The sequence below is a fragment of the Mixophyes fleayi genome, chromosome 1 (assembly GCF_038048845.1).
Source record: "Mixophyes fleayi isolate aMixFle1 chromosome 1, aMixFle1.hap1, whole genome shotgun sequence".
NCBI lineage: Eukaryota > Metazoa > Chordata > Amphibia > Anura > Limnodynastidae > Mixophyes > Mixophyes fleayi.
This window is the reverse complement of record NC_134402.1, coordinates 174,164,371-174,183,074: the sequence shown is the minus strand read 5'-3', so window position 1 is coordinate 174,183,074 and position 18,704 is coordinate 174,164,371. Positions and strand designations below refer to the sequence as shown.

Here is an 18,704-nt window from a genome sequence, read left to right as displayed (position 1 = left end):
CTTTGTTGCCATTTAAGACTTTTTGCCCTACATTTTTTTGGAGATTAGAACCTGAGGAAATTAATGATCTTTTAAAAAAAAAAAAAAAAAAGCTTTATGTACTAACCAATTTTGTAGCATTTGTATCTAGATAAAATCTTTCTAGAAATCTAAAAATCTGTAATTAATGGTTACATTTAGATGTAATATCAGGTATTTGTATTAATGTCTCATTAAATCTCCCTGCTTATTCTGAATCTGTTGTAATAAGTTTTTCATTTAAACGGAGAGCATACAGAGAACTTGGCTAGTCGATAATGACAATACATGATACATGGCTACAATTATAGATGGCTCTGGAAGGCCCCAACTATATACTGGATTTTATATTAATATGTTTTCTTTAGCTGTGTATTTGTCTATTAAGAGATTTTGGTCCATGTTGCCATTACACGATAGCATCACACAGTTGCTACAGATTTGTCAGCTGCACATTCATGCAGCACATCTCCCATTCCCTCCACGATTACACCACCGCAAGCCTTAAAAGTTGACACAAGGAAAGATGGATACATGGATTCATGCTGTTTGTTCTAAACTGTGGCCCTACCATTTGCATACCACAGCAGGTAACATTTTTCCAATCTTCAACTGTCCAATGATCCTGGATGCTCTGTAGCCTCAGTTTCCTGTTCTCAGCTGGCAGGAGTGGAACCCAGTGTGGTCTTCTGCTACTGTAGTCCACAGCAAGGTTCTCTTCTGCACAGTACTGTTGTAATGCATGGTTATTTGAGTTACTGTAGCTTTTCTGTCAGCTTGAAAAAGTCTGGCCATCTCTTCTGTCATTAACAAGGTGTTTTCGCCCACAGAACTACCGCTCACTAGATATTTTATGTAAACTCTGGAGACTTGTTTCTGAGCTACTCAAACCACCCTGTCTGGCAATAACCATTTCAAGATTAAAGTCACTTATTGTTAGGCTGCTGATCACCAACCCACAGAACTAGATGACGGAGATCTTCGCCCATAGCAGCCGCCTTTCCCTTAGAGCTTGACGCGCTTAACGGTACTCGCATGCCCCCAGGACTTAGCTCCAAGTATAGTGTGGGTTGGTAATGCAGGACCACAGCGGCGGGCCAGGAGACTGGAAGAAGGCAGCGGGTAGTCAAAACGATAGCCAAAGTCAAGGGTCACAGGCAAGCAAGGTAATCGATAAACACACCAGAGGTCGGGGTTACAGGCACAGTAGCAAAGTCCAAGGTACAGGCAAGAAGTGTCAGGTTCACTAGCAAAAAAGGCGGAGTCCAATAATCCAAGCGGGCGGGGTCATACACGGGAGATCAAACAGTATCCACAGGAAAAGGCAAGGAAACAGGAGCAGGTCAGCAGACTAGGTTAGACACGCTATAACCGGCAGGGAGGCTAAGCCCTCCCTGCCTTAAATACTTAGAGCAGCCAATGGGAACCTGTCACCAACTCCCATTCAGGTGCAGGCTAATACTATTAAAGGGAACTATTAATCAGCCCACAGCTGTGGAATAGAACTGAGCATGCGCCCAGCTATTCAGCTTGCCGGAGCGCATAGACATTATTTTCGGCGACCGGCCATTGCCCTGGCAACTGTTGGCCTGAATCCCAGAAGTGACGCCGGGAGGAGCTACAGTGAGTCACGGCGGTGCCCACGGCCGCCGCGACTGTCTAACACTTATATCACATTCCTTTCTCATGTTGCTGCCACATGAGTGGCTTAAATATTTGTATTAACAAACAGGTGTACCTAATAAAGTCGCTACTGAGTGTATATGTAATTAACTCTTTCAGTCTCGTGTTTTCTTTTAATTATTTCCTATTGTGCCAAAATTTGAAAAATGTAAACTCCTATTTTAATTTGAAAATACTGCCTTTTTTCATTATTAAATCTGTCTCTCAAACACTCATACATTTTACTAAAAAATCCCTTGGTGGTGTGTGTTGTCTAAATCTATATGAAGTCAAAATGTCGAGCTGTGCCAGGAGATCATTTTTCACATACCCTTCCACATTTCTGACAGTGATTCATGCTCACCAGATTTTAAGAGGCAGTTTCACAGAGTTCCAGGAACAGAAGGCGTAAATGGAGGTTCCACGTGGATGTTATGATCTGCCTTGTTTCTTTGTGTGCATTTTACCCTGTGTTATGATTTGCCTTGTTACCCTGTGTGCACATTACCCTGCAGTATCTGTGATTCTCCAGAGGAGCTACTATCCGGCCGTTCCTCTATCAGGGGTTAACTAGCACTGCTAGTTAATTATCCACACACCTGTCTGTGGCCTAAATATGCCTGTCTTTTCCTGAAACCCTTTGCTGGTCATTGAAGTTCCTAGCCTGCTCATGTGTCTGTTCCTGGATTACCTGCATGTGTCTCTGTTCCTGGTTTCAGTTAAGTTTTGCTGCATTTCATTATTATTTACCTGATTGTTTGCCAAGAAATGGAAATCCATTGTTCCATTCAGCCTGAACTGGACTATACTTTTCTGCAATAAACAGTTTAAAACAGGCCTGTCCAACCTGCGGCCCTCCAGGTGTTGTGAAACTACAAGCCCCAGAATGCTTTGCCAGTAGACAACCTGTTGATAGTTGGAAGGGCATGCTGGGACTTGTAGTTTCACAACATCTGGAGGGCTGCAGGTTGGACAGGCCTGGTTTAAAACGTTTACATCACGTGTCTGGCTCCATGGCTGTAATTAAGGAATTGGTTTTGTACAGAACCCAAACAGTGGGATAAATCTTTCCTCCATTTCCTCTCCTCTGTGTTCTGAGGAAAATCAAAAAGGAAAAAGCAAGCAAGAAAGTAATAGTGATTCTTCTTTTTTGGCCAATGATGTTGAAATGTACCTGATAGAGTTTGAACAGACTGCTCAGTGTGTAAAATGGCAGAAGGAAAGGTGGGCTGAGATTCTAGTGTCATGTTTACGCAGAGAGGTCCAGCAAGCTTACATGGATTTAGGTGAAATGGTGGCCCTGGACTATTGGCACTTGAATCAAGAGATTCTGGCACAGATTAAAATTAAACAGTTCCATGACTGGCAGGTTAAGAGGGAGAAATCAGGTAGGTATGTAGTGTAAACTCCTTACGAAATGGCCCCAACCTGAAACTAATTCACCAACACGAATCATCAAGCTGTTAGTGATAGATCGTTTCACCTGAGGTCTTGACAGTCTTCAGAGATGGGTTGTGCAAACCAACCAACAAACGTCTAACAGTGTCACCACAGTTGTGAAGAATTTAGGAGCTATGCAGAAGCCAAAATCACTATTCTTCCTGACTGCTCAGATTTTCCCATGCTACTAGACAAAGAATCTAGCTGCAGAAAGCCTCAATTGTTCTGGGTGACTGTAGTGGTGGACCGGAAAGTAGTACTGACTTTAGTTGTTTCGGAAAATTAACTTACCCTTGTATCCAGCACGCTGTTGCCCAAGGGTGACACTAAATGACTAGCCAAGATTTGAGTCCTCTACATATCTGTAACCACCAAAACCTATGAAAGAACCCTGTTGGCAATTACACTCAAGGATCAAGTGGTCATCGAAGTAGCCACCATAGTAAAAAAGCTGCCACATCCCCACATTTTGGGACAGTACTGTCCATACTTTCAGGAGATCCTACAGGAGCAAGTGATGTGAGAAGTAGAGCTGCCAGGGAGCAAACTGTGCCATGTTGATAGGAGATATCACATATGAAACGCCACTGCCAGAAAGTTTTCCCTGCAGGACTTTCCACCAGACAAGCTCATTGATGCTACATATGAGGAATTTAGGTATTGTTGCCTGGTCTGTTAGAGAACCTGTCCTAAATCTGCTTACAGCACCCCCCTGTTGTGTAGGTGCCTTTTTGAGTGCATTGCTACAGACCTTATGGGTCTGCTGGAAAAGTCAGTGGCTGGAACATTCGTATAGTATCAACAGTGGTAGATTATGCCACCTACTATATGGAGTACCTCTAAGAAAATTCACACTTGAGAATACCCAAAGAAATTCTGACAGACCAGGGCACTTCGTTGATGAAAGATGTGTGTCAGCTCTTAAGGGTAAAAATTATTTGCACCTCAGTTTACCATCCCCAGAATGAAGACTTGGTAGAAATCACTCAGAACTGTGAGGCCATAATGTTAACCAATGTGCCACATTGCAGACCCAATAAACATAAAAGTATAGATGATCTGTCAAGAAAATCTGCCCCTCAGAGTTTGCACCACCGACATGATTGCACTAAGGGGAGGAAAATGTGGCAAAGTTAACAGCTTACATTTGGGGACTTAAGCTGGGTACACACTACAGAATTTTCCACCAACTTTTTAGGCCGATCGATTTTACATCCGATCGATTTTACATCCGATCGCTCGGTCCATGGACTGCATACACACTAGTCTTACTTTTGATGATAAAGGGAAGAGCGGTTGTCTCATTAGCGACTTTTTACAGCCATGTCGTCGTGTGCAATGATTTTAATTTCGTACACACTGAATCAACATTTGCGGGGCATGTAACGATATACCAAAGACATTAGAATAAAGGGGCAGAGCTTTCACTATAGTTAACACTCAAAACTGCATAAAAAGAGAAGGCAACACTGTATCTTCATTCATTCATTCCTATTTTTTAACCTACAATGGATACAGTAGTAGAAAATGCAACTGCACTTTTCCTGCTTGCTGTGGCAAGAAGACTGCAGGTATGGAACAAAAGAGAAATAAGGAGAAAGAATAGATCTTGTTGGAGCAAAGATTTGTTCAAGAGGAGACACATTCTCTCATATGCCCCTGCTAGAGGAGATACGGGACATCAACCCTGATGACTTTAAAAATTTCCTTCATATGAATGATGCCACTTTTCAGAAACTGCTCCAACTAGTAACCCCTCTCATCCAGAGGGAGAACACCCATTTAAGGAGATTCATACCGCCAGCGCAAAGACTGGTGGCAACGCTAAGATTTTTGGCAACAGAGAGGACACTGGCAGATCTGAAATACAGCACAGATATTTCACTTTAAGCTCTTGGTATGATAATATCCGACACCTGTGATGCTATCATTGAAGTTCTCTGCGATCAGTATGTGAAGGTTGGTAAAAAGCAATAGCATTCAGTATAAAAAAATAGAGGTTTATTACCATACATAAAATTTAAAAAATACATTTAACTTGTAAAGTGCAATGCAATAATTATTTGTACTGGAGCAGGGTTGTCCAACATGCCTGTAAATGTGGCCCAGCAGGAGTTTTGGTTGTGGCAAGGGGGTAGTGCTGTTAATGAAAAAAAAAATCCTGCAGAAAAAGATAAGAAAATACTTACCTTGTGGTCATGCGGTCCCTCCTTGGTCTCCTCCTCCGTGCTGCGCTCACAGTGAATGTCGGGCGTGACGTCATTACGTCCGACATCCATTGCGGAGCACAGCACATAGGAGTCACCCGCGCAAACTATCAGCAGCAGTGAAACGGAATAAACAAGAGAGGAGGATCAGAGAACAAGCCGATTAAAAGGTAAGTTAAGGTTTTTTTTTTTTTTTATTATTTCAAGGGACGCTGACCAGTGCATAAACTCACCTGGTCCTGGAGCATCATGGACCTTATCTTCTTGTCTTAATGGCTGCTGTATTGAAGCCCTTCATAAAATGTTGTAACAATATCACTTGATGTTTGACAGCAGCCATTAGCATGTCATTGAAGCACTGAGCACCAACAAGGAGCATTAGCAATGTTTTCTATGGTTTTTTTGGATGATCAGCTATCATTAGTGCTAGTGTATTTTATGTGCGGCTCAAACCAACTTGTTGCCTTCCAATGTGGCCCAGGGAAGCTAAAAGGTTGGACACCCCTGTACTAGAGCAAATGTTTATAATAGTTGGTAGTGCAACATTTCGCTTGTGTCCATTCCAGATGTGTCCCCAGCGTAATGTGGCATCCTTCCCGATGCTATTGGTGTGGATGTCATACATGGTTGAGACATTACGCTTTGTCCGCCCATGGTAGCATGCTTCAACTGTGCTGTGTGAAATGTGTACGGTTGTTTATGTCTGCGGTTAGATGGGGAAATAACTGTGTCCGACCACAAATCTTCAGTAGTAGACCTACACATGAGGTCGCACAGCAGCCGCTCCATTTCATCTTGTATGCGCTTGCTACTAATTCTCATTTTGCCAGCTTTTGTTGCTCCCAGGAAATCAAATGTGTCCTGTTGCTTTCTTTTTGTCATCAAAGTGTTAGCGCAATCAAGCATCTTTTCTGTTAGTGCATCACTTTCTTGTATTTCTCTTATTCTATGTCTTTCGCTTCTGAATGTTTTTTGTTAGTGTACCAGCTTCGGTCACGTCCTGGCTATCAGCAGTAAGCTGGCTTTCATGTGTAGTGCTATTACTTGTTGTATCTTCCTGGCCTGCAGCATCCAACAAGAGGCCTTCAGACAGGAGTGCAGACTGAAAAATAACAAAAGAAAAATAATGAGAGTATGCAATTGCATGTTCAAATGTAACCTATTTACACGTCTTTATGTTTCAGTTTCAATAGATGGAGGAAGACTGCAAAGTGATAGTCGAAGATTTTGAGAGACTATGGAATTTTCCAAATTGCGGTGGTGCCATTGATGGCAAACATGTCAGAATTATGCAGTGGATCTTTCTACTTCAATTATAAAGGATTTTTTAGCATTATTTTAATGACCATAGTGGATGGGAACTATGAATTCTTATTTGTGGACAATGGAAAAAAGAAAAGACTCTCAGATGGAGGTGCATTGGAGCATACTACTTTCCATAACAAACTAAAAAACAAAACCCTTAACATTCCATCTCGGAGTTGCACAAAATATGTAGTTTAAAATTTAGTGAGATCCCAAACAGCGCTTCACTTTTATCAGCTGCCCGCTGGAATTCAAAGGGAATATACACAAAATTCCCAACAAGTAATAATGTCAACATTAATATGTAGAAAACCTACAGGCGCTAATACATATTCTCTATAAAGTTTAGAATGGAAGAATACTTAAATCATATGATGGTAATCCTCCAATTTTTATTTCTCCCAGATTGTTCATATATTCATAGAACAAAGAGAGAAGAGCAACAATGTATTAAACAACAATGTATTAAAATCGTACCCACAAAGAAATCTGAGCAGTGAAAGACATATATTTTATTACAGTAATGGATATCAAAGGTGTACATACATAAGGCATCAATCTTTAACCCCAACAGAGATGAAACACTCTTTCTTCAGTATATCGATCATATACCAGCTTGTTCTTTTAACTACAACTCAAAAGAGCATAACATAGTGTAACATGTTTATAGCACACTTTCTAATTGCAATAAGTCAATTCCAGCACCAAGTGATAAAGTGCTAAAAAAACACCCAAGTGAACAGCAGGTCTGTGACTCTTCTGTGGCACCTTGCCCCAATGGGTGTATGCTTACAGTGTTTCCACTTTAAAAGGGCCTTCAAAAATCCTTCATACTTTATTGCCTTTCTCCCTTTCCTCCACTTAGAAGTTGCTGCATATCTGGAACCACCAAAACCTATTCATTAGTAGAAACATTTAAAAAAGTGAGTAGCACGTGTAGTGTACCTGTTTGAAGGACTTTATGTTACAAATCAGGCATTTGCATTGCTTCGTGTGAAACTAGAATGAAATAGTTTTTTTTGTGATGACGAAGAATTAACAGTGAGAAAGCCTGATACCACTAATGTAACACCTTGTCAGGGTTCCCAAGGTAAGACCACGGAGAGAAGGTAAGTGAATGAAGTGGTTTATTAGAAACACAGGTAATACCGGTTCAAGATGCAAAACTGGTAAGGCAGTAATACAACTACGGTTCTTAACAGTTGAATAGGCAATGTTGTAACTCGATGAAGAGATGCAGTAGTCAGAGGGTTGCAGGGTTGGATATCTCTGGAAGAGGTTGTGAGACGAGTAGCCTGCGGGTTGCAGGGTTGGATACCCCTGGAAGAGGTGGTGAAACGAGTAGCCTGCAGGTTGCAGGGTTAGATACCTCTATTAAAATGGTGAGATGAGAAGCCTGCGGGTTGCTGGGTTGGATACCTCTGGAAGATGTCATGAGACAAATAGCCTGCGGGTTGCTGGGTTGGGTACCTCTGGAAAGGTAGTGAGACTCAGAAGCCAGGTAACACTGAAACACTTGAGATCAGACAGCAGGTAACAGTGGAAGTAAGCTGTACAAGTTACACTGAGAAGCACAGAGTTTCAAACAGGTATATAAATCAGGAACCAGATAGATGATGAGCTGTGTCTGCAGCAGTGGAATGAACAGCAAAACAACAAAGTCATGCACACAGATAAGAATAACCAGGAGTCAAAGGATTGCTTCCCATAAGGTTGAGTGACCTGATGATCTGGCAAAGGTTGCTTGGGACAGGCCGGCTTATATAGGCCAGAAGCAGGTGTTTAAGCTTCCATCAATAACGAGGCAGGTAAGAGCAGTCTAAGTACCACAATAGCCCCTTTGGTGGACAGTGGTACTACAGGCATGATACAATATATACAATAGGTCCAACAAAGTACCTGCAGACAGGAGCTGCAGGATGCAGGTCGTGACACACCTGTTATCAAACAAGAAAAAAATGATGTGGAATACCAAGATATGAAAGAAATTATACACGAAGGTATTTCAATGAACATGTGTAGACAAATAAATGCTTTGGGCACATACCTGTACCGTTATAATTACCAAAATGGCACCTGTTTTCCAGAATCTAAAGAGGTTAAGCCCGCTATTGTTGCGATTGTGTCAGAGGGAACACAACACAAACTGATCTCGAGCAGTGTGCATGGTGAGCAAATGAGACTATTTCTGGTGTTGCATTAAGACTTTTATTAACTTTATTACTGATATATATTTAATGTTAAACATTTTTTATTTTCTTGTTTCCTAGATACCATCGTCATATGAAAGTTCTGAGGGAGAAAAACACGTTCTAAAGCTCCAGAATTATTTTAAAGACATGAAAGGGAATATAACCTACATCAAGAAAAAAATGAAAAACTTTGAGACTAATTTTGTTGAAATGTATATGCTGTTTGGAACTGTTCTGCCACAAACCAGTAGCACCTTTCAAGTGTAATACTATTTTGTTCACTTGTCATATTCTACATTAAAAAATTTTGTACTTTTTTCTCCAATAAAAATGTTGCATTAACACTGTAGTTTATTCTGGGTCTTTTACAAATATTAGTTAATATGACTTTATAAGTTTAATGGTTTATAAAGGTATAAGTTTATAAAGGGTAAATATGAATAGGTTCCCAATATAGATGCAAAGGGTAATAACACACATGCTTTACACAAGTGTAATGGTCTGCAACCAGACAGGTGCAATGCACATGTATACAAAACACAAGTCAGTGATGTGCGAATACCACACCACGTGGGCCTGGAACAGGCATCACAAATTTACATACACACGCCAACGGAGCCCCAGGCCGAGGAAGTACCGGAGGATTGTCGTGGATCGGCCGGAAATTTATACACACTACACAACGGAAAGAAGACTGGAACGAAAATATTGAACGGTACGACCAACCAAATGTTTTGACAATCGTTCATTTGGGCAGACTGTCGACCATTGTGTCACTACACACACTGACCTAACTTTCGAACGAGCGGTCGTATATAGGATGGTTGAGCCGATTATTGGCCGAAAACCATGTAGTGTGTACCCAGCTTTAGACAGATCAAATAGAGCACCTATCAGCTTTATCTACGGGAGGTGCGTGTTGTCAAACTCAAGAGAAGGTAAAGACGTAGGTTATATATCTATCAGGATAGACCTGGGGAGCTTAGCATTTAAAACACTTTCTTGCCCTTAGGGCAAGGAGATGTATGCTGGCCAATCTAATAGACAGGTGGTCTATATTAGTGTTAGGAATTACCAAGGAAAATTTGGATGTGTATGTGACTCGTCTTTTGAGGTGCAGGGAGTGTAATTTCAGCCAACATCGGCACGATATGCCATGACTGCGTCATCTCAAAGCTGGGCCAAAACGTCACCGAGACCCCAACCCATGGGCAGGATCCAGGAGAATGGACTGCTCTCCTGTGGTGCAGGAAAACTACTTAAATTCTGGTTTCTCCCAGACATTCCTCAAAAATAGCAAGTATGATATACAACAATGACTCCAGTATAATTAGGCATGTTTGCTACAGTATTTTCACTTGTTACATAGCTGAATTTAAGATGATGGCTCTGTCTTTATGTCCTTTCTTATACTTGAGTTTCTGAACAGTAAGTTATCTCACATTCCAACTTTCCTGTCCTACGTCTTCAGCCTCTGTTCTTATTATCTATTCATCTCACCCCTGTTTTCTTCAACCACATTCTATTCATAAGCTTTATAGCGATTTCGCAGAGCTAGGTGACAAGTACATCGTTTAACCGAACTAATTTCCTTATATCTACCTTTGTTCTTTATACACACAAGAAAATCTTCCTTTCTCGCACCCTAACTGTCCTTTCTGCATTATTCCCTTCCCGCTGTATATTTAATGGGTTGGTTAGTGCACACAAAGTAGCTCTGATCAACAGATATAAACCCGCCGTACTCAACACGCATGCGCGGTCTACTCTTGCGTCGCCTGCAATTACTGATGACGCGATATTTTCCGACGCATGCGCAGTGCTGGCTGCTGAATCCCCGAGATGTGTCGTTGAGTACCGGCTGGAAAAGAGCGCCCTTTATAATCTATCGCCCGGCGGCGCCCATCATGTCTTTGTACCTGCAACCGGCCTCTGGGGAGTTGCATGTCAGAACTGTGTGAGAGATGTACATGCTGCTTCCGATTAATGGGAAACTGGTGCTGGTATTCAAGTTGCTCACTTCCTGAAGGTAATGTAGGCAGGATCTGGAACAGCACAGTTTCAAATTTGGTGGCTGTTGTATTTCTGTAACGTCAGCAAGTGCAATTTGTAATATATTTTTTCACGTTGCATGTACAGCTTTATAGTTGTTTGTTGTTGTGGTGGACAGATTTTATAGTGTTCTTATGTATCTTGGTGTAGGCCAGTGTTGGCTAACCTGTGACACTCCAGGTGTTGTGAAACTACAAGTCCCAGCATGCTTTGCCATTATATAGCAGCTTATTGCTGGAAGGGTATAATTAACAAAGTGGAAGAGTGTCACAGGTTAGCCAACATTGGTGTAGGCCATGAAGCTTGATCAGCTTATATTCATATTTTTTTTTTATCCTCCTCAGAAGTTCTCATTGCATATCAAGAATGAGTGTGGTGTCTGCAGAGGTCAATAATGCCCTCCCTGATGAGATAATGGAAACTGGTATGTCCATAGTAGATGATGACAGCATTGAAGCTATTACTATCACCTCTCCCATGGTGGAGGAGGTACCCATGGAGACAGAGCTGGATGAAATAGTGGAAGTAAATAGTAGTGGAACATGCATTACTATGTCTTCTGGCAAGGAAGAAGTTACAACCCCAAGTAACCATGCCAGCCACCTGGCAGTAGTAAGCGTTGCTTCAAAGCCAAGTCCTGGACCTTCAGCTTCGGCCATGAAAACTGTATTGCAGAGTGGCATACACAAGTTGGGAGCACCTTTGTCTGGACAGATGATCCTTAATAAGGCTTCTGAGCTTACTTCTGGTAACCGTGTTGTGAAACAAGAAAAGCTGATTGTGACCACTCTAGGAAAGTCAAGCCATCCCATTGTGCTGATTCCGCAGAGCCAGATGTCAGGCACACACAAAGCCACACAAATTCAGCATGTGGATTTCAAAGGGACACCGCAGCAGATCAAGCTGGTCACTATTGGAGGTCGTACTGAAGTTAAACCTGTATTGGCTATGTCCTCATTATCATCCGCTCAAATCATTAGTCCTGCTACCAAGTCTTCTATTCTCCATGGCCAACAAATACAGAACGTACAGGTAAAATGTGCACAGATTTCCTATATATATATATATATATATATATATATATATATATATATATATATATATATATATATAATATATAATATATTTATACTTTTATCAAATTTTGATAGCAGAGCTTGAGTAGATTTCTCTGGTAAACAGTTAATCCATCCACCCAATATTGGAGAACATTTGTAGACTAAATACATTGTGTGCTACATCTTTATCCCCTCATTTACTTCCTATAGGGTCTGTATGTAAGCATTCTCAGTTTAACAATAGGGATCAATGTTTCATTTTAAATCTGTTCATGCTTCGTTCACCACTATGGAGTACCCTCCCTACTGTATACGTGTGGCACTCATTCATTCTGAAATGTGGAGCACCAGCATTTGTTTATGTGACATGATTCTGAGAATGGTGTCATGATGGTATTATAGATTTATTCTCCAGTCTAAGCCAGTAGGATGTTCCACTGTTGTAAAGGAAATATTTGACCACTACAACTATTTTTTATTTTTAGAATCTACCGCTTACTGTTTTCACTTCATTGCCTTTACCAAAGTTCATGTCTAATATATAAATTACTTGCCTCTGAAGTAGGCACTACCTTGTTCTCTTCTCAGCTAGCCTATATGTTAGTGCTTGCGCTGCTTGCAATATTTGAGTGCCTAAAGCAACCATTGGGAGTAATTGTATATTAAAGAGGATTGTTGCTGGCGAGACCACTGCCCAGTTTCGAATCGGGATCTATTTAGTAATTGTGCTTTTGCCTGTGTATTTGAGGAGGGGCAGTGAAAACAAAATATCAAATGTCATTTTACATATTATTTATTGTAAATATAAAAACTTTATATCTTCCTAAGAATTAATTTTTAATATTTAATGGGTGGAACCTTCTTTACCACCTTCTGAGGTTTAACTGCTTTCTAAATTTCTTGGAAAGGCTCCTGAATTCAGCATAATTTTCTGTATTGCCTTTTGTAAAGAGTGTTTACAGAAAATACATAAATAAATACTGAGATATATATAATGTTGCTAACTATACAATGTCTGCAGATACTATTATCCTTTACTTATGTAGTGCCAACATAATCCACAATGCCTTATTATATTTTAACAAAGGGGATGAAAGGCCAAGAGGCATGTAATAAGTTGATTAATCTGTTAAGCTAATTATCGTTAAATGTTTATTTTGAAAATATATAATGTGAAAATACATCAATATCTAACTTGTTACATGTCTCCTTTTTTATGGTGAATAATACCTTTATAATAGATATTTCACTGTTTGAATATTGTCATAGATAATCAATAAACCGTGCACAGAGCTATGGTGGGGGCTCCCAACGCTTCAATCTGCCATTCCTAGCACTCTGGAGCAGGGAAGTCAGTCCAACACCACTTAGGCTCTACCTGCAAAAGTATCTGGCCACATTTGTTAATTATTGAATTGAGGTGTTTCAATCGGATCCATTGCCAGCGGTGTATAAAATCAAGCACCTAGCCATGGAGTCTCCATTTGCAAACATATGTGATACAAAATGGGTCATTCTAAAGAGCTCAGTGACTTCAAGCGAGGATGCCATATTTGCAATAAGACTGTTTGTGAAATTTCATGCCTGTTTGATATTCCACTGTCAACTGTAAGTGTTATTATTAGAAAGTGGAAGTGTTTAGGAACAACAGAAACTCAGCCACGAAGCGGAAAACCATGTAGAATCACAGAGCTGGTCAATAACTGCTAAGACTGATGGTCCGTAAAAGTCGCCAACGCTCTGCTGATTCCATAGCTGAAGGGTTCTGAACTTCCACTGGCATTAATGTAAACACAAATTGTGCGTCCGGGAGCTTACTGGAATGGGTTTACATGGCCGAACAGCTGCATGCAAGCCTTGCATCACCAAGGTCAATGCCAAGCGTCTGATGGAGTGGTGTAAAGCACACCGACACTGGGCTGTGGAGCAGTGGAAATGTGTTGTGGGGAGTGACGAATCACACTTCTCTGTCAGTCACATGGGCAAGTCTGGATTGGGCAGATGCCGGAAGAACGTTACCTGTCTGACTGCATTATGCAAACTGAAGTTTGGTGAAGGGGGGATAACGACATGAGGCTGTCTTTCAGGGTTTGGGCTAGGTCTCTTATCTCCAGTGAAGGGCAATCTTTATTCTTCAGCATACTAAGTCATTTTGAATAATGCTATGCTTCCGACTTTGTGGCAACAGTTTGGGGAAAGCCCTTTTCTATTCCAACATGACTGCGCACAAAGCAAGGTCTACAAAGACATGTTTTGATAAGTTTGGTGTGGAAGAACTTGACTGGCCTGCACAGAGCCCTGACCTCAACCCCATGGAACACCTTTGGTATGAACTGGAAGATTGCAAGCCAGGTCTTTTCATCCAACATCAGTGCCAGACCTCATAAATGCTCTACAGAATGAATGGGCACAAATTCCCACAAAAACACTCGAACATCCTGTGGAAAGCCTTCCAAGAAGAGTGGAAGATGTTATCACTGCAAAAGGGGACCAACTACATATTAATGTATATGTATTTGAATACAATGTCATTACAGTCCCTGTTGGTGTAACGGTCAAGCGTCCGAATACTTTAGTCCATATACTATATCTTTATTTGGTTAAACTAAGAAATTAAGAAACTAAGAAATTAAGATTTATTCCCATATAAACTGACATCCCCAAAAATGACACTTTTGATGTTTCCATTCATTGGGGCATATTCAATTGTCGGCGTAAACGCAGAAAATTCCGCGGTCCGCGCATAATAACCGTTATTACGGTAATAGTGCGCGTAAAAACCGTTAATACGGTAATTTTCTCGCTGGATTTCAGCTCGTAGCTCCCTCAGCCACGAGCTGACATCCAGCTAACTACTACCGTAATAGCGGTAGTAGTTTTTACGCGGCGGGCAAACGGCAGAATTGAATATGCCTCATTAAGGCTTTCATTTCTCCAATAATAATTTTTTTAACAATTGAATGTGTGCACAAGCTCGGGTTTATCTGTTTTTTTAATCTTTCAATGAAGCAAACTTTTCTTTTCCTTAATTATTTATCTTCAGCCAAAATTAGCATTTATATAATTCTCCATTTTATTTGACTGAGCATTAATTATTGGTTACCTTTCCAGTTCTATGGCTGTAGATTCTGTTTACTTGCTTTTTTCCCTCCTAGAAGCCAGTAGAATTGATAGTGGATTATATTAGTTATTTTCTCGTGCAGCTTTCTGCACAATCCGTTATCTGATATCCTCCCAAGCTCCTTGCCCCTTTTCTATATTTTAACAGGTGAAGTTTATCACACAGTGAGGGAATGTTAGATGCAATAACGGGACTGATCGGCACTGTCTTTGTGCATCAAAGTGACCCCCTCCTGGTATATATTGGAGGAAGAGGGACTGTGAATAAAAAAATGAGTAAATACAATTAAAAAATAGTTCTTGTTTGTTTTCATTTTCCCTAGACACTGATTACACTTAAATGGTTTTGTAACAGGTCAACTGTTGAGAATACTTTCCCACCCCATCGTCCATTATTATTATTGCACACACGCCTAACATTCAAGTCTATTGTATTTCTTACAATGGACAACAAAAACAACCAAAATCACTTTCCTACCAGTGATGTCTACTCTATATGTTGAGATCCATTTTAAACGGAAGTTTGTGGTATCTGTATTTGGCACAATCTATAGTTTTCTATTTGGTCTATTTTATTTGTGTGATACATTCCACAACAAATGCGTTTTTATTTTATTATTTTTTTATTTTTTTTTAATTAGTAAAGTTTTAAGATCATTTTTGATTTTTCTAGGATGTGTGGTTTTAAAAATAATATGGGTTTGGGGGCAGGCAGTTGTACCCACTTATATTTAGTTTTGGCTTTGTGCCATTAGACTTGGCAAACCAGTTTAAGTGAAATACTAGTAGAAAGCTGCATTTTTGCTGCAAAACATATATTTACACTTTTGGTGCAAGAATAACATTGTTCATTGAAATGAGGCCAGGCTTTTGTTATCAAAAACTTGAAAAATGGTTAGACCACTTGAGGTACAAAATCTCCTCAACCCACTTGCAGTGAAAGGTTTTTGGCACCTATTAGTTAGCTTGCCTCAATTCTTTCAGAAACTGAAAGCAGGGAATGTAGATTAAAATGATACCTATGTGTCCGTGTTGAAGTCTGATGTAGGTTATTGTCTCTGGTCCAGGCATAGGTAATTGCAGTACATTTCCTTTTTAATTGAGCCTTATTGACTTGTCCCTTGTCTGCACTTTGATAGATAACAGGAGCACTCTGAACTGTAGTTACTGTCAGGGTCCTTTTTGAATCTACAAAGTGATTTTCTACTTTATTTAAAGGGTCCCCAATCAGGGAATCCCTCACCCTATTCAGTGGCCACGTTTGAACCAGCTTTACCTTAAATGAGAGCTTGATAAATACCACAACACAAGCTTTGGTACAATGAGGCTGGGAGTTTAGCAGACATTCTGTGTCAGTCTGCTGCTGATTATTGGTCTACTACAGTTTTGTCCAGGGCACTCATTTAAATTAAGACTGAACCCAAAGGTGAAGACCTCCTTTATTGCTACTAAAGTACACAATGAATTAACATTTTGTGTTGATATACTATATAACAAATTAATTATACCTCTAGTATACTATATGTTTAAAAAATGGTTTCTCTTTTGTTTAAAGCTGCCTCCACCTTTTCTACTGGCATTACATGCCCAACTCTATCATGCAAATGAGAGTCCAGACATATTTCCTGATCGTGTTCTATAGATAAATTAAGGTTTTTGGGTTTTGTTGTTCTCTCTCCCCCCCCCCCCTGCGTACTGTTTTTATACAATGCTGTAGAGAGGCTTTTTCAAGTTTAATTTTACTGGTCAGTTGAGCTTACAATCATTTTTAGTTCCTGGGACAGAGGAAGGTGAAGTACGGTAATTTTTCCATATTCACAAGGTCAGGATCTCCTGCAAGTCTCATTGTTACTGTATAATCCTTACCAGTTTAGCTGCTTAGTATCATGGTTCTTCCTTGATGATTTAGGCACCACTGTACTTTCATGTGTAGATGTTAAGGGCGTGTATATAGGAGTTAGGCACTGACCTTCTTGTTTTTCTGCAATGTATGCTTTAACAAAGTACTTATTTTTAAGTGTTTTTTTTATGTGCAGAAGCCACAGTCGATTATTTACTTGTTATTTCACATACATCACATTGATTTTACAGATAGCTAAGAAAGTTCCTGCATCTTCATCTGGTGCTGTTATTACCAAATTAATAATTGCAAAACCATTGAATAGCAAGCCTCTTGGTTCCGGACAGACTACCCAAGTGTCTTCTGTATTTGCAGGTAACCATGGATTTAATATTTCTGGACCTACCACTTTTTTTTTTTTTTTTATTTTGTGAGCGGTGTAAACTCTTCTGATGCTATCTTTTATATGGCTCCTCTATTTGTTCACTGTATGCTTGCATATCACATGTAGCTATTCCCCAATGTCTGTGTGATGATGTATTCAAATTGCAATAAGTGTTTGTAATCTCTTTAGTCTTATACTATTCTGGTGTCTATGCCAGAGAACTGAAAGAGGAAGGTCTAAATACTCACAAGCCAACTTTGTTAACTTAGTTTATTGTCCACTCACTAATGTTTTATCAACTGTGTGACTGACATTTGAGTAATTTTGTAATGTTGCCTGATTTATTTACAAAACCATTGGCATTATGATCTGACAATCATAATGTTTTAAGATATATTTCATTTTGTTTGCAGGCAAGGTGCTTTCTCATATTAATTCTGGGACTACACCCAAAGCAATAGCAATCTCTGAAAGTGGCGGAGTCATTGGTACATCTATAGAGTCCACAACTCAGACGTCCAATAAAATTGCTATATCCCCTCTAAAGTCTCCTCCCACCAAGGTAAAATGTTTTATTGACAGCTCGTCCCACACACGCAGCTTAATATGTTCTGCTGCCCTGTTTATACTTAACATATTATGGATTAGCATATTTTAGCAAATAAAGTTGTTTTGCCTTCAGTGTTTAAATGGCACACCTATAAAACATGTCTTCTACAAGGAAGGCCCAACCAAAATTTTTGTTTTTGAGAATGCAAATGGTTAATATCTAGAAATGTATCAAATTAGTGCCCAAGGCATGGTTTCCTTAATACAGTCCTCGGGGATTTCTAACAGTTCATGTTTTTCATGTCTCCTTGCTATAACACAGGTGTATTCATTACTGACTGACACATTGTAGCAGATCCAAAGGTGGTGTAATTATACCACTGGTCACCTGGAAAACATGCACTGTTAGGGGGGTCATCCACATCAAATCAACAGAATTTTAGTAAAAATTCTAACTTACATTCTCCAATTTCAGTTGAAGTTGGTATAATGCTGCCATGTGCGTAAAGATAACCTCCAAATCTTAGGCTGATATATGCACTGGTTTTGAAGTTATACGCCTTTTAAATTTGCATTTTTTTTTAACAGAAAAGTTGCTTGTAACGGTTTTTAAATTTCATTTGTAGCTCACCAGATTGAGCTAGAGAGTTGGGCAAGGTCTCATTTTAAACCACTTTTTATGGGCTTTCATGTGATATATAACACAGCATTATAATTCAATATAAATTTAAATTGTAAAGTTTTCAAAATCAAAATTTTGATTTTCTCAAAAAGCAATATTTTTAAACATCTCAAAAATTGTGTTGAAGTGCCTGCCTTTTACAGGGACAGGTTAGGTTTGGGTTGGCTTTAACTAGTGAAGAAAAGCCCATTGGT

At 39.8% G+C, this 18,704-nt stretch overlaps 1 protein-coding gene across 1 annotated transcript in view; it reads left to right on the top strand.

Annotated features, from left to right (window-relative positions):
* The first annotated feature begins 10,630 nt into the window (after window positions 1-10,630).
* LIN54 (lin-54 DREAM MuvB core complex component) overlaps window positions 10,631-18,704 on the top strand; it is a 42,603-nt gene continuing 34,529 nt past the window's right edge. Inside the window, exons 1-4 of the mRNA XM_075204244.1 lie at window positions 10,631-10,853; window positions 11,221-11,908; window positions 17,146-17,269; window positions 17,693-17,841. Of these exons, the coding sequence (XP_075060345.1) occupies window positions 11,243-11,908; window positions 17,146-17,269; window positions 17,693-17,841 (939 nt within the window). The 5' untranslated portion in view covers window positions 10,631-10,853; window positions 11,221-11,242. The remainder of the gene's footprint in view (window positions 10,854-11,220; window positions 11,909-17,145; window positions 17,270-17,692; window positions 17,842-18,704) is intronic.